We start from the raw sequence: 17,233 nt of genomic DNA, 5'->3' as shown, positions 1-17,233 counted from the left end.
TGCCCAGGCGGGTGGTCCCTTAAATACACTGTGTAGTCAGCAAGCAAACATTTGTGGCCAGACAAACAGCACACCATACTTCGGTGCGATGTGTTTTCTTAAGCGCTTTCAGACAGCTAACAGAATGTCGCCTAGTAGCTAGCTGGCTACAGCAGGCCACTGTGTTTAGGGCAATGAGGTGCTAGCTAGCTAGCCAACCTGACATACTGTATAGCTAAGATAAATATCATCACCTAGCTAACTTAATTTTAGCTTATTATCTTGGTGTATTTTTCATTGTAAATTAAAAACACATGCTGCAAATGCATGTGTAGATAACAGGCATGGAGGAGGTTGAACGGATTTGACTCTTCAGCTGCCAGAAAGGGAGAGAGTAGTCTACTAGCTAGTTAGATTTTACGGGAGGTCATTATTTATCCTAGAGGGGAAAATTATGAAGACCGACAGAGTCAACAGGAACCACAACAGGCTGCGGAGGGGAGAATGGAGCTAATGGAATGGCATCAAACACCTGCAAACCATGTGTTTGATGTATGGTAGCATTCCACCCATTCTGCTCCAGTCATTATCACGAGCCTATCCTCCCCAATTAAGATGCCACCAACCTCCTGTGATAGCAACATAATAGTCAGGGCTGTCAGCCATAGGCCCACAGTATGATGGCATTAGTGGCCTTACGGGCATGTGCAACGCGCCCTTGTCATTGTACATCTGAAGCATTGAAAAGCTAAACACACATTGTTTGCATATTGTTAATTAATGTCCCCCCGAAATTCTCCTGCAGACACCGCGTCTGGTGGAAAGTGCACGGTTAGTCTGTCAGTGTACATTCCATCACTGTACCGGAGTCAGCCTACCCATCACTTCCAGTGTCTCTCCTCCTCTTTTCCATCATACTCCCCCTCTTATTTCCATCCCCGACTCTCCCTCAGCCTATCAGAGAACATATGATGAATTGTCAGTGGCAGTGTGCTCAGCCAGCCATCTGGAACGGGACACTCAAGCTGACTTTCCTTGACTCCCTGAGTGCTGATGGTGGAATACTAAAGTCTCACTCAGGTTCCAACATTCCCAGGTGCCATTTCAGGATATTTATGTTGCTGAGTTAGCGAAACAGAACAGGCTCTTAGGATTTCCATTAATACATGGCATGGAGGACCACACACACACACATTTAGGGATGCTTATAGTGTTTCAGAGGTATTGCTAATGGATCTCCTCTCTGCTGCTGGTTCTGTCTATGTGGGATATCACCGCTTTAAAACACTCACGTGATTGGCTCCTTCACTTCATTTAAAAATAGGAAAAAAAAGAGTCCTTTCACTATAGTTTTGCATAGAGAATCATGGAAGAGCATGTATGCACACACCCACTGCACAAAAACAAACCACTGTTCAAATAAACATGGTTGTCATAACAACAGTCTATGTACTGGACAACAGAGCCGAGAAGCCTGCAATGTAATGAAGCTTACCATGACAATATACACTCCCGTTCAAAAGATTTGGGTCACTTAGAAATGTCCTTGTGTTTGAAAGAAAAGCAAAAAATTTTGTCCATTAAAATAACATCAAATTGATCAGAAATACAGTGTAGACATTGTTAATGTTGTAATTGACTCTTGTAGCTGGAAACGGCAGATTTTTAAACGGAATATCTACATAGGTAGATATTCGGTGCACAACTGAGCAAGAGGACAAGTACATTAGAGTGTCTAGTTTTAGAAACAGACACCTCACAAGTCCTCAAATGGCAGCTTCCTCCCGGAGTCACCTCTTCACGTTTGAGGTTGATACTGGTGTTTTACGGGTAATATTTAACAAAGCTGCCAGTTGAGGACTTGTGAGGTGTCCGTTTCTAAAACTAGACACTAATGTACTTGTCCTCTTGCTCAGTTGTGCACCGGGCCCCCCACTCTTTCCATTCTGGTTAGAGACAGTTTGTGCTCTTCTGTGAAGGGAGTAGTACACAGCGTTGTACGATATCTTCAGTTTCTTGGTCATTTCTCGCATGGAAGAGCCTTCATTTCTCAGAACAAGAATAGACTGACGAGTTACAGAAGAAAGTATGCTGATACTCAACTAGTCTAAAGGCCAGTGTTATTGCTTCTTTAAATCAGAAAAACAGTTTTCAGCTGTGATAACATAATTGCAAAAGGGTGTCTAATGATCAATTAGCCTTTTAAAATTATAAACTTGGATTAGCTAACACAACGTGCCATTGAAACACAAGAGTGATGGTTGATGATAACGGGCCTTTGTACGCCTATGTAGATATTCCATAAAGAATCTCCTGTTTCCAGCTACAATAATCATTTACAAGATTAACAATGTCAACACTGTATTTCTGATCAATTTGATGTTATTTTAATGGACAACATTTTTTAACCAGGAAACAATAGACAGGCAACTGTCTGCAAGTCTAAAACATTCAAAGGGACCTGGTCCCTAGAAAGGTCTGTGCTACAAAGGTGTACCAGGCTTGGCCAGCACAGGGTGGCACCAGGTACTAGAGCAATGTCAATGGCATGGTCATATAAATGATTAAACATTACTGTTTGCCTTACAGTGACAATCAGCAGTTGAAACAATAGTTTTTTCGGTAATAATATTCGGGATGGGGCTGAAAAAATGCAACCGCTCTCAAATTCATAGACAGAGATATGGATGCAAGGACTGACCATCTGTGATATCAACATTATAGTTACAACCATGTTGAGGCTATATAGTGTTTTACTTTGTTTACAAACATTGACGTAAAACAAGCATATATTTGGGGTTCTGATGGGGTACGACAGTTTAACTAAGCTTATGAGTCTTTTATAAGTTACATTCTTCAAGAATCAATTGGTACTAAGTATATCATTCATTTATTAATCAAAAGATGATGGTAGCAACTGCAGATTACCCCTTTAAAGTGGCTGTTGCTATTGGTTTTGGCCTTTACCTATGATTTTGCAACTGTTATTCTCAAAACCTACATTTTTGGTGAGCGGTGGCACAAGCAGGAGCCCTTGCATAATCCTCAGTTAATTCTCCCTGTAGGTGAAGGTTGAACCATTTAGAGTATGGTTGATGGGAAAAGAACAGGCCCTAGACCTTAGGCCCTGGAGGCACTATCAACATTTACAGTAGAGGGTGTTAACTGCAAACACAAACAAAATTATAATGATTTGAAATATGAATCATAGCTACAGTTCTGGAGAGACAGTTGGCAGCAGCATGTCAAAATTAAAGTTAGGCCTATGCCTGGTGAACTTTTAACACGCAGATATTTTCATAAGTGAGGTTTGCAGGCCATTGATCAGTAGCACCCACCTGCGAGAGGCCGCTGGGGTGGCAGCGTAGCCTAGTGGTTAGAGCGTTGGACTAGTAACCTTAAGGTTGCAAGTTTAAACCCCCGAGCTGACAAGGTACAAATCTGTCGTTCTGCCCCTGAACAGGCAGTTAACCCACTGTTCCTAGGCCGTCATTGAAAATAAGAATTTGTTCTTAACTGACTTACCTAGTTAAATAAAGGTAAAATTTAAATAAATAAAACCTGCGAGAGGCCCAGTGACACACTAATTGTGACACGGTGGAGGTGAAGTGAAACTATGAGCAGGTGATGTTTATTTTGGTCCGTGGTCACAAGGTGAGAAAGTTAGCGATGTTAAGTGTTGACCGGGTGGTTCTGCTCTTCCAGAGAAGAGGAAATGTTTCACACTAGACAGTACTGTAGTGCTTCCCCTAGCATCACAAGGTAGAAGTAGCCACTAGACAGTACTGTAGTGTTTCCCTTGCATCACAAGGTAGAAGTAGCCACTAGACAGTACTGTAGTGTTTCCCCTTGCATCACAAGGTAGAAGTAGCCACTCGACACCTGACGTGTTGGTGGCAGCCCTGACCATAGTTCTAAGTTCTTTAGACCTCCCCTTAGAAAGAAAGCTGACATGGAGATTGCCTGTATAGAGACCATAGTAACCTGTAGAGACCATAGTAACCTGTATAGACATCATAGTAACCCGAGTTCTCACTCCTGGTCCTAACTCCAGGGTACCCACAGGGACTGTGCAGGCTTTTGTTCCAGCATTGCACTAACACAACTGATTCCACTAATCATCAAAAGCCCAGTTGATTCATTGAATCAGGTGTGTTACAGGCAGGAACTCTCAAAACTGGGCTCTTGGGCCTAAATTAGATATGGTGAGAGACCCTGATTGTCTTGGCTCAGGCACAACTATGTGAGCTTATCAACAGTGAAACCTCAGCAGAGTGAGTCCGGGCCAACGTGGACAGTCAGGTAGACTAGACTTTAGTTGTCTCCTGGGTGACGAAGTAACAGAGTCTGATGTAAGAGCAGGGTTTCCTTGCAGAGCATTCAGACTGGAGCGTGACTGGAATGTGAACTGAGCCGGGCAGCGTGAGGGAATATCAGACACACTACTATCAGCAGGACATGCTGTTGGGTAAAAACTACTGGAGGTGGAGAAAGAGAGGAAGGGAGTGGGCTAGATAGGTGGAGAAAGGTGGGTAGCCTAGTGGTTAGAGCGTTGGACTAGTAACCGGAAGGTTGCAAGTTCGAATCCCCGAGCTGACAAGGTACAAATCTGTCGTTCTGCCCCTGAACAGGCATTTAACCCACTGTTCCTAGGCCGTCATTGAAAATAAGAATTTGTTCTTAACTGACTTGCCTCGTAAAATAAAGGTCAAATAAAAAAAATATTTAAAAAGAGGTAAGAAACTGGTGAAGCAGGGACGGAGTTGAAGTTGGGAAGGGGTCCTATGCTGAGATGGCGGCCATAGATCAGGGGTTCCCAAACTGCCCCAGGGCCCTTTGTTTTAGCCCTAGCACCACACAGCTGAGTCAATTAATCAAAGCTTGACGATGCGTTGGTTATTTGAATACGCTGTGTAGTGCTAGGGCAAAAGTCAAAATGTGCACCGGGTGGGGGGGCCTAGGACTGAGTTTGGGAAACCCTGTCTTAGATGACCATGAAACACAGAGTGATCTTGGAGAATATACAAGTTGGAATAGTGACTGGCTGTAGACTGAAAATTATCATTGTCTTGGATGGACAGTCAAGGGTATTACTGCACTATTGGAGCTAGGAACATAAGCATTTTGCTACACCCACGATAACATCTACTAAATGTGAAAGACCAATCAAATTAGATTTGATGGAAGGCTGATAACGGCTCTCTGTGCATGTTGTGTTCTTGGCATCAGAACAGACAACAGCTTCTCGCTTTCGTCTCCAAACCACCATGATGTGACAGTTGGTTACCATGGTTACTGCAACTGACAGGTTAAAATGGTGACAGGAGGGGAGCTGCTCTGGTGCCTGCCGTCACATTACATCACTTATCCTTAGCACATGTCATGATTTTATCTAATCTTTATAGTTTCAACATGATCAAATATGTATCGACCCGATAAAAAAAAAAGACAGCAGGACACTAACAAGGTTAGCGTGACATGGTTACTGCACTGTGCAGCTCTGCATTTTTCAGGCTCCTGAGGCCAAACCACACATGGCCAGAGAAGTGGATCCATTACAGGCCCGATGCACTATGCACTCTTTCTCCCTCGCACACATAAACAACATGATATCATTTTCAAGCCTATCACCACACCCACTCACACTGTCCTCTCTCTATGCTGCACACACACACACACACAGTGTTGATGTGTAATATGAATAAGTGAGAGTCACTCTCTCTGATTAAAAGTAGCAGTGCAAGCCCAGACCTCTACTTGGCTCAGACACTGGGTGGGATGCAATGTGACAGGTCACTGGAGAGTATGGCAATAAATAAATAAATAGAATCCAAATATCTCTATAATGTTTTTTTTCCCCCAGAATTTGTAAATAGTAGTCAGCAGGGGGAAAAAATAATCACTAGGCAAAAAAAAAGATTAGCCCAATCCATTTTAAAGCAATCTCTACTAGCAACCAACACTGGCTTGCAGACAGACCAAAAATGCAAACCGCCATTGCCATAGTGACCATGAGGGTCATTTTCTTTGTGGAAAAAAACATCCTTCCTGCTAAACGTATAGCCCCCTCAGTCAGCCCCCTCCCCAAACAAAAACACAGCCTTTCAAGGAGAGGAAATACGAGAGCGAGAGAGAAGGTTGTCCCCCAAATGGCACCCTATGTAGGTAACCCAAAATGCACATCCTGGTCAAAAGTTGTGCAAATCATTGAGAATATGGTACCATTCAGACAAGAGATGTGGCCAACAAGTATTCACTTTAACTTTTCCATTTTTGTTTTGCAGCAAAACAGTCAAGGTCACTGTTCACCTCCAAATATGGTCAACTGATAAACATATATATTTTTTTAAATTACTCGCTTCCTTTGCAGTCGTCTGCACTTGTCTCTGAGGTCTGTTTCCTTCTCCTCCTACTCTACTACTTTCTGGCAATGACCGACCACCCACACACACACACACACACACACACACCCACACACACACACGTGTAAACTTTCCAATGAATCTAAGCACTGTGAAGTCAGAGGTCAGACTTTTTTCTAATACCAAACTAAGTGCCTGTTCTGTATCAAACTTCTCCATTTGATCCCCTGTCTTTTCTACATTACCGGTATGGAAATACAGCAGCCTACAGTATCTACCTGCCCTGTCTCAAAGCCCTTAGTGCCCTGGTATAGAAAGAGTGTTTTGGCTTTCACTTATCTTGGATGGGGTCAGGTTTGGGGAGAACTGAGCGTCACATTCCTTGTGGAGCATGGCACACACACGCACACACATTGAACTACTCACGCACAACACACTCCTGGCCAGCCAGCAGCAGCAGCACAGTCTGTTAGGTGACAAGCTACTAAACTAGTGTTGCCCACATATCACATTTACATCACAGCTGTATGCAGAAAGACTAGGGGGGAAGGGATCCAAATATCTCCAACTTTAATCAGTGACACTCTTCAGCATGTTCGCACAGTGCTATGCTATGCTAACGGCAATAGCCTACCGTTTTTAGGCCTGTAGTGGTCAGTGACTTCTAGAGCAGGGATCATCAACAAGGCTAGGGCGGTATACAATATATACCCTACACAGAGGTATTTTGAAAAAGTGACTGGATAGTTTTTCAATCTCTTTGTGAAGTTTAATAAATGTATATATTTATTGGTGCGGTCTTTAAAACTTCAGGCTAGGGTCTATTTTTCCTCCATTTCCTGTCTGACTGACATGCCCATAGTAAACTGTTGTCTGTTACTCATGCCCAGAAGCCAGGATATGCATATCATTGGTACCATTGGATAGAAAACACTTTGAAGTTTGTAGAAATGTTAAAATAATTTATGAGATTATAACACAATTGATATGGTAGGAGAAAATCCAAAGAAAAACCAACCAGATTTTTTTGTTTTTTTTGAGAACCCATGCTCTTTCATTGGAAAGCTATGGGTCCTATGCAATTCCAGCTCCCAGATTGCAATTCCTATGGCTTCCACTAGATGTCAATAGTCTTTGTTCAAGGTTTCAAGCTTGTTTCATTTTGAGTTTTGGTACATGGAGTCAGAGTTGGAAATCAGTCTTGTGCGCACGCGCGACGAAGAGGATACTCACTTGCTAATTTAGCTTTTCTATTGAACATACTTCTTTCCGTATGAAATATTATTGTTTAATTACATTTTAGGGTACCTGAGGATTGAATAGAAATGTATTTTGACTTGTTTTAACTTCTTATGGCTTGGGGGCAGTAATTCGACATCTGGATGAGAAGCGTGCCCAAAGTAAACTGCCTGTTAGTCAGGCCCAGAAGCTAGGATATGCATATGGTAGATGTGGATAGAAAACACTAAAGTTTACAAGACTGTTAAAATAATATATGCGAGTATAACCTGAGGAAAATCCATCCAGGAAGTGGGATTTTTGTTTTTATGCGGGTACTTTTCAATTTAATGCCTATAGAAAACCTAATGGGTTAGGACCCAGATTTCAGTTCCTATGGCTTCCACTAGATGTCAACAGTCTTTAGACATTGTTTCTGGCTTGTTTTCTGAAAAATGAAGAAGAATGAGACCTTTCTGTCAGTGGACTGAGGAAGAATGCAGAGCTGGTTTGCGCGCGTGACCTTCATTGTTTTTCCTTTCTATTGAATATGCTATTGTTCAGTTGAAATATTATCGATTATTTAGACAATTGACAACCTGAGGATTAATTATAAACATTGACATGTTTCAACGAACTTTACCGGTACTATTAGGATGTATTCGTCTGCATGTTTTGACCGCCGTTTTGTTCAGTGGATTACTGAACAAAACATGCAAACATACCTGAGTTTTTGGGATATAAAAGAGGGACTTTGTCGAACAAAACAAACATTTGTGTAGCTGGGACTCGTGACTGCAACCATATAAAGATCTTTAAAGCTAAGTGATTATTTCTGACTTTTGTAATTCCTTTACTTGGTTGTAAAATGCTTGTATGCTTTTGTAAGCATGGTATGCTTTCGCCGTATAGCCTTTTTGAAATCTGACAAAGTGGCTGGATTAACAAGAAGTTCATCTTTAAGCCGATGTATAACACTTGTATTTTTTATTTATGTTTATTATGACCCTTTCTGTATTTTGAATTTGGCGCAAATTCAAAATACAGAAATGGTCATAATAAACATAAATAAAAAATACAAGTGTTATACATCGGCTTAAAGATGAACGTCTTGAACGCCTGCGCCAGAGAGTTTAAAAAAGTTTAGCGGTAGCTTTTTGGATTCCTTTCTCTGCATGTTGGACGAGTGGATTACTCAAATCGATGGCACCAACTAAACAGACTTTTTGGGGTATAAATTAGAATTTTATCTAACAAAATGACCATGCATGTTGTAGCTGGGGCCCTTGGGATTGCAAATCAGAGGAAGATTTTCAAAAAGTGGGTAAATATTTCATCGCCATTTGTGATTTTATGAAGCCTGTGCTGGTTGAAAAATATTTTGATGTGGCCCGCCGTCCTCAAACAATCGCATGGCATGCTTTCACTGTAAAGCCTACTGTAAATCGGACAATGCAGTTAGATTAACAAGAATGTACGCTTTTAACCAATATAAGACACTTGTATGTATCTAGAATCTAGATGTTTAATATCCATAATTTATGATTATTTATTTGAATTGTGCGCCCTCCAATTTCAATTTCAGTTGTCGACAGGTGACCCGCTCACAGGACGCCTGGCCCTAAGTTAACAGAGAACAGAGTGACTATGGGGAGAGCTGTTACACAGGGCATTCACCACGGAGATTGACCACAACAGATAGAAGGCCTATGGCTCCCAATGAGTGGGATGGGGGTGGGTGGCTCAGAAAATTCAAACAATAGATTTACAGCAATCAAATTTATCAAACATCTCTCCCTACCCTTCACTTAAAGCAAGTAAACTGAGGGATAGAAGATTCACTCACTAGGGCTGGGAATTGCCAGGGACCTCACGATACGATATTATCACTAAATAAGTGATAATGCGATATGTATTGCAATTCTCATAATTCTATTGTATTGAGGTCTACGATGTGAAGTCGTTTGTGGTGACGAAGGGCACGATATAGCACCCATAACAATATTACGATACGTAACTAGGGCTGGGCGATATGGCAAATAAATGATCACGATATCTATATATTTTTTCATTCGATAACGATAATTAGCGTTGGGCCAGTAACCGAAAGGATGCTAGATCGAATCCCCGAGCTGACAAAATCTGTCCTTCTACCCCTGAACAAGGCAGTTAACCCACTGTTCCCCAATAGGCCGTCATTGTAAATAAGAAGTTGTTCTTAACTAACTTGCCTAGTTAAATAAAGGTGACATTTTTTTAAATTATGTGAGCTACACATAAAATTATACTTCAAGGAAAAATGTTCCATGTTTGCGGCCAGGGAGCACGTACCTGGGGTCAATTAAATTGATAAGCATCTTGAAACCTTCCTTTTCGACTGTGCTAATTGGTAGCATGTCCAATGCAATGCATAATAGCATTTGTGATGTCTTTGTCTTTTCAAGGTTTGCTTGCAAACATCCCTAGATTGGCTGGTGCTTGATGGGCGTTTATAAATACCAAGGCACAAACTCAAACTTTCTGCATGTTCCAAAGAGTGATTTTGCTTCAGATGTTGAAAAAGGTTTGATGTATTACCAGACTTCGTAGCCACCTGTCTACGGAACAATTTACATCGAACATTGATTGCTCTGCTCTTTGTCGGACTTCAAAAAGCCAAACCACTTCCAAATTACTGAAACAGTTTAACCCTTTTAATCAATAATTTCTTTGTTGGAAGCTGTTTTTTTCTCCATGGCTATCACTGCCACTGTTTTCGCCTACATCACTCATTTTTTGTGGTTAATAGTGGCTACTCCATCACTCGAGGTGCTAAGTGGTTTTTAGTGGGCGTATACCTATCCACGTGTATATGGTCACTTCTCTCATCGTTACTGCTTACATTACATGGGGACGTGCAAATTCACGAGCATCATGCTCTCTCCCTCCTCTGTGTAAAGTTGGTTGACTGCAACCAAACACAGCACACACAAATTGTACCAGGAGGCAGGACAGAAAACAGACTGCATTTCCCTGTCATCGCTCGCTTTGTGACCGACAGGCACCTATCCTATCAATAGATCACTAGAAGATGATCTTTCTTTCTAGCGGGCGATGGCTTGACGGACTAGAGAATTGAAACTTAAATGAAAAGTAGCCTACTTAATAAAATGGCAACAGTAAACAGGTCGTCCCCCACGAATGATGCAACAGCCCCCTTCGGGACAATCCTTGTAATTTGGTAAATGACAAATCTCTATGGCATGATGCATCATTCATTAGGTACTAGTCTGGAAAATATTGCGTCGAGAGACCGTTGTCCATAGATGCCACATATCAAGTTTGGTGCAGATCGGTCATTAGGTGCCAGAAGAGTAGTGTTTTAAGTGTTTTTCAAGAAATTCTGAACCATAATGGCAGACCTTATCGGACATTGGGATAAATGTGTTCCTTGTGAGGAGAAGGACATCTGTACCAAATTTCATGAGTTTAGGTCCTTTCAAAGTTTGCATTTTCAATATCGTTATAGAATCACCACCTGGAAAATGTGTGTAATTTTGTAAATGCCATATCTATATGGCAAGACGCATCATTCTCCAAGTTTCGTCAAAATCGTGTCAGCTATCACGTGTGACTAACGTACGGACAAACGTACAAACAGCCTGCTGAAAATGAGTCTGTATCCCGCTGATTAGCCGGCGCTACTGGAAAATGCTTCCAAGTAGAAAGACTGGTATAGAGACACAGAGAAAAGAGCCAGTGGACCACACTTTGAGGAACACAGTACATTTGCATATTAATAGACAATCATATCTGGAGTGACCTACAAGGATGGGTGCATACAAAAAACAGTAGGGGTGGGGGTGAACAACACACAGTAATAATCCGGAACCCAGAAATCAAACAGCTTTCTCTGGGAGAGGGAAGGGGGTGGGGTTGACAACTGTTAAAAAAATAAAATGTAATCATCCATTCACCAGAGATTAATAATCATTAATCAGGAGCAACCTTTTCCGGCCCAAGACCAATCAGCATTGCTTCCTCTGTCCCTTTCAACCAATCAGATGCTGTGTGCGGGATTAGGCCAAACACAGTGTGCCATCAAAGAAAGGAATTATAATCTGGTGGCCATGATGAAGAAGGGGGTCTTGATCATAGATAAAACTGTACTGGCCTAAGAGACAATCTAGTCCCACCGCTGATATACCCTGGGGGGATTGGAACGATTACTCCTCTAATCCCAGGCTGACTGGGAACAGGATTGCCCCAGTCCTGCCCTGAGGGGTAACAGCAGGAGGAGAGGAAGGGTGAGGGGGATAAATTCTCCAAATTCCATGGGAAGACCATCAAAGCAAAGCAGGGCTGGGAATTGCCCGAGACCTCACGATAGAATAGTATTACAATATTTATGTGCCAATACAATATGTAATGCGATTCTAAACAATTGACTCCCTATTTAAGAAGTAGATTGAGAACAAGCTATGAAGGAAAAATACTGGCGTATTGGTGCAGGTACAGCCTACTAGCGCAAAAATAATATTGTGAAATTTGCAAAGCAATAAAATGTATTGTCAAATAATATCCCAATATGTAACTGTATCCATTTTTATCCCCATCACTAGCTTCTAGAAGTGGGTCACTGGGGTCAGGCTGCAGGGCCCTGGGGCACTCGTCTGCCTCCTGAACAAGGAGCATTCATTTCAGCAGACAGACAGCGATGAAACAGTCACACGCACACACAAGCACACAGCCCTGGGCTGGGGCAGGGACATAAACAAAAGTCCTTCACTAGAAGAGCAGTAGGCTTACATCCAGGTCAGAGCAGGGACCAGAGAGTCACTTTACATCATGTCTGCAGGGAGAGAAGTATCCGGCACAAGCCCAGAGAGACACCAGACCAGCCAGTATTCAGTGTAGTTTCACACTGAGACAAGCAGTGTTTGTTTACAGCCTAACAGACAGGGAAGCACTAACGTTACCAAGATACCATGGCATGACGAGTCCCATGGTAGAGACATTCCGACACACACACACAGCTCTGTCCCCCTTCCAGCAGCACCCCCGTCCCCTATGAAAGACAGATTGTGAGGTCTATTTCTGGAAGCCCTGAGTGGCTGCACCCTGGCCTGCTCTAGAACCAGGGGGGGAAGTGGTAGCCCACAGATCGAGACGAGAGGAGTGCTGGCAAGATCCCAGCACTCCTCTCTCTCATGTCCTTTTCCGCTGCAATGGTTGTTGTGGTGTTTCAGTCTCACTCTGGCAGTCTCTAAATGTAAAGCTAATTCAAATCATCCAGCAAAATATAGGCATATCTATGCACCTGACCTAAAGAAGCATTGGGTTAATCTCCTGGCTGTCAATGACAAGAATGCTGCTCACTTGTCGCTGATAGGTATTTTGTTTTATAATGAATTGGACAATACTACAGTAGGTGGCATTCTTCATGTTTCTCTCCTCTATACCTCTAGCTGAGCTGCATGCTGTTGTAAAGGGAGCGGAGGCACAACGCTGAGCTCTGGTCCAGGCTCTCTCACAGTGCCAGAGTTGTCACTCCTGGGTGAAAAACAACTGCTGTGCATTCTGTCTAGTCCCCCACTGCTGCATACACAAACAGTAACACTCCTCCAGCTGCCTGGGAGGGAAGTAGAAAAGGGGTCAGAACGGAGAGCAGTGTGTGTGTTGTGGCTGATCATGGAATGAGATCTTGGCTTCCACAAAATTACATACAGCTCCCCACCCACATGAGAACACAACCCCCCCTCCTCCTCTCCCAGTTTTCATAGAACACAGACACACAACAGAGGGACAACCTGGATTCTCGCTCTAAACATCTCCCAAGAGTCCTCTCTCCTATTTCCTGCTTGGGCCGGGAGTCCCGCGGACGGAGTATCCGATTCGCCGCAGTGTTCTCAGCACAAAAGGGGACGGCTGTCAAAACAGAGCTACACAAGAAGCCCCAGTCAGGCTGACCATATCCCGGCCATTTTGGCTCCCCATGTGAAGTCTATCTGATCGATGAGAGTTTGGGTTGAGCACAACTATCAGGCTACCTGACACCTTAGTGACCTTAGTAATGGGGTGTGTGAATGGGAGTTGTAGGCAGTGGTCATCAGGACAGGGGCGTGCCCTATAACCACAACATTGACTGTAAACAGTACAGTAGCAAAACCTGCCCCACAGGGTGTAGAGAGGTTTTGTTTCTCTGGATATCCTCTTCTAATAATTCAACTGATGAATGCTTTACATTGTACACTGTCGACTCTAATTCTAAGCATGGTCACATACAATTAAAAGGATGGGTGTATGCAGGTAAAAGCTTTTCTCCATCCCTGAATGTTATGTTGAGGATGTAATCCCCCAGGAAGCATCTTCTCTAGAAATACAGTGATGTTTCAACTCAGACAGTGGAAGTAACTTGCAAACACAGATGATCTCACACACCCAACCTGTTAGTCAGCAGTTGTGAAACATTCCAGGCCTGTGTAAATGTGTGTCAGTCAAAACACAGATGAAGCAACACCTCCACATCTGTGCTTTCAGGACATGGCAGGACTACAGCTCTGTCAAAATGTCAGGGAGCACCAAGCTCTCTCTGGTATGCGAGAATGATGTCAGAAGACAATGGCATTGCCCCTGGGAGCATGCGTCAGCCTAACAGAAAAAGAGTATCAAACTGGAGTATCGATCTGATTGCAGAAGAGTGGGTAGCCACTTTAGGTAATGAGTATGGGGTCAGTGTTCAGGAACAGGGGGTAAGACTAAAATAAGCTTGTGTTGCTGAAAAGTAAAATGCATACTTTAAAGAATAAAATGTCAGATGCATATGTTGCAGCAAGTTATTTACTATGCATGTATTTATTAAGCATTGGGCTGCTGTAAAAGGGTTTCAACGACAGACAAATCATAATCCCGAGTCATGATTTTTTATTGTGTGCGTAGGCCTCGTTTCTCCTTGATCACCTCAGCGCTTGGGGTTTTACAGTCTGCTTCCCAGATGCTTTACAGGCCTAGTCTGCATTCAGCAGCAAGAACAGCAGGGTAGATACAGGAAGGAGAGACATTCTGCAGTGTGTGCAACGTCCACATCATAACATCCTGCCACTCAACCTTGCAGGGATTGGCCCCTTCAAAGACAGACATGCATTAAATGTATGCAAAGAAAAACTAAATGTTCTGTTGTCCAACCTCAACATTCCAACCAAGAAATAAGTACACAAGCCAGTTCTTGCTTGATTTTAGACGCTGAGAACTTGTCATGCTACGATGTTTCTGCATGCTCCATCTAAATAAGTCATAAACAGAATCCATTCTATAAATAAATGACGTAACAAGTTTCCAAATAGCTTAATATATTCATCGGATAAAGCGGCTTTAATATTTAATGGTGAACAGGCCATTATACCGCACAGATCTAGGACACCGCACAAACCGGGGGGGCGTCAGATAACGGTCCCAAACGCTCAGCGTCCGAAACACAACAGGAAGAAAACTGAGCATCTACTGGGCTCGGATCCGGTCACTCTGGTTCAAGTTGCTTGGGGAGGGGCAAAGCCATCTAGGTTAGTCCACAAACAAAAACAGACAAAGAAAACAACCAACAATACTTTCATTTCTAAAACATACGTTAGTTGTTCACAAGCCTTTGGCAATAAAAAAAATAGTACGCTTATCAATCAAAGATTTGCTTTGCTTCTCAGAATGACCAACTGGTCCTTATCATTTCGACCTCATGTAAAATCTCGACACGAATGTGTGACGTTTGCTTTACTAGCTTATTCCTGTTAGCTTGGCGATGAGACAGAAAATGGTTTTGCTTTAGTTAACGAGTTGATTTAATAAATCCGTATTAACTAGAAGTCTACTCTAACCAACGCCGCCAACAAGTCGTTAGCTAGCAAGCTAACAAGAATCCTTCACCAAGCTAGTTAGCTGGCAATTTCACTTCAGTTATTCGTTTGCTAGATAGGACTATGAAAATTATGAATGACAGCAATAAAAATGGAATGCAGAAATTGACTCAAACTCTTTCCTCGTGGTTTGAAATGACACCAGACGAGAGGCCTTTGACATCCGCGATTTATAGTTCAGTGCTCTGCCGGATAAGACACCCCACAACTGTGGGACGCCGTTTTGTCCCAGTCCGTCCCCGCCTCCCTTTCCTCCGCCTCCTCATGTTTACCAGGGCTGAACCGCGGCTAATACGCCAGCATTAGCTAGCTAGCACTTAGGAAAATAGCTAGCCCAAAACTCACCTCTCTTATCGAGGTCGTAACCGACCACCACGAAGTAGTCGGCGAGCCTGGCCATCTCGGAGTTCACGGAGACAGGCCTTTATTGCGGTATCCTTTCCCTTTACCGTCGATATTCCATTCACATTCTGTTGGCGAAAGACACATCACGGGCGACAGTAGCATCCTTCCTGCTGTATCCTGCCGCCATACCGTCAGTATGCCTTGCGCTGACAGCGGAGTGTGATGAGTCTGCGCACTGGGTTACAGGGAGGGGCGCACGGCAAGAATGTCCCACGACGTCCCATTAATGAATGTAGTTGGGTGTAGGATCTCTTGCAAAAAAACTATAACCACTATTGCCTAGAAATGCAACACGTTGCTAGCTAGATGCTGACAATTATGTTACTGAAAACATGCAATATTTGCGGTAGAATGATTCTAAAACAATTAATGTATTTAGCATGCATCAATAACATCTTGGCTACAAGGCAAGGTACTTGGGAAACCTTATGTAGTCTACCAATGCACATCAACATATCAAATAAACACGTTGAAACAAGGCTTTGACATCCCAAATTGACTTTTTACAGTGAAAATGACAAAACTGTATCATAACCTTTCTGTGCACTCAGTGTCAATATTTAGAGACCATATCTTCCTCATATCTGTCACAAGTGTACCCCAGCCCGCATGTCATTGCTGAAATTACTCTGGAATCAGAGGGTCTGACAGAACTGATCAGAGGACAGCCCACAGGAATGCCTGCTTTCGCAGTGTGTGTGTGTGTGGTCAAAACAGATGGTAGCCCATATAGTTGAAATGTAATCTTGGACTATACAGAAAATAATCGGTATTAAATAGGATTTATAAATGTTCATTTTTCCGCAGTATGCTTGTATGAGAGAGAGAGAGATTAAATAGAACATCACCTCTGTGTGCAGTTGAATAGCCAGTGTGATCCTAACCACAAGCGTCACTCGCATTGTCTCCTCATGATCGCCTGAACAGAACTAAAGTACCTGTTACACAATACATTCATGCCCATGTCAAATTCCAGCGTAAAACTGCAGAGCACTTGACATTGTTCCATGACATTTATCCATCCTCTGAAACAGAGGCCCTGTTTCGTGCAGCCTGCTGTCCTTGGCTGCTGGCACCGTAACACCACTGAGAAAATTCCAACACTTCCTGCACTGTGACCTTTGACCCAAAGTACTTAACACTCCAGGATTAAAAACCAGGCATGGCTCTTAAGCATTTTTGTTTTTTGTTTTTGTTTTGTATAGCCTTCTCTCTTACTGCACTTGGTATCCCCCCTTGACTTAGAATGATAGACTGTCACTGTGGGTGGTTGGCAAAAAAATGTATGTCAAGAAACACCCTATACCTTCCCCCTTCAGTGAGCACAGTGTCAACCCGATAGCATATACTGTAGATAAATCATTGTTGACAATAGAGTGATGC

At 42.8% G+C, this 17,233-nt stretch overlaps 1 protein-coding gene across 11 annotated transcripts in view; it reads right to left on the bottom strand.

Annotated features, from left to right (window-relative positions):
- LOC118392438 (myotubularin-related protein 5-like) overlaps nt 1-16,056 on the bottom strand; it is a 67,641-nt gene extending 51,585 nt beyond the window's left edge. For 6 of the 11 annotated variants that reach the window (XM_052460314.1, XM_052460315.1, XM_052460318.1 and 3 more), the window contains exon 1: nt 15,791-16,056. In XM_052460314.1, coding sequence (XP_052316274.1) covers nt 15,791-15,845 — 55 coding nt within the window. In that variant the 5' untranslated portion in view covers nt 15,846-16,056. The remainder of the gene's footprint in view (nt 1-15,790) is intronic. The other 5 variants (XM_052460320.1, XM_052460317.1, XM_052460322.1 and 2 more) reach the window with 1 other exon arrangement.
- Nucleotides 16,057-17,233: the final 1,177 nt, after the last annotated feature.

Source organism: Oncorhynchus keta, chromosome 13 (genome assembly GCF_023373465.1).
Source record: "Oncorhynchus keta strain PuntledgeMale-10-30-2019 chromosome 13, Oket_V2, whole genome shotgun sequence".
Taxonomy (NCBI): domain Eukaryota; kingdom Metazoa; phylum Chordata; class Actinopteri; order Salmoniformes; family Salmonidae; genus Oncorhynchus; species Oncorhynchus keta.
The sequence above is the reverse complement of the archived record's forward strand: the minus strand, read 5'-3'. Positions and strand labels throughout refer to the sequence as shown.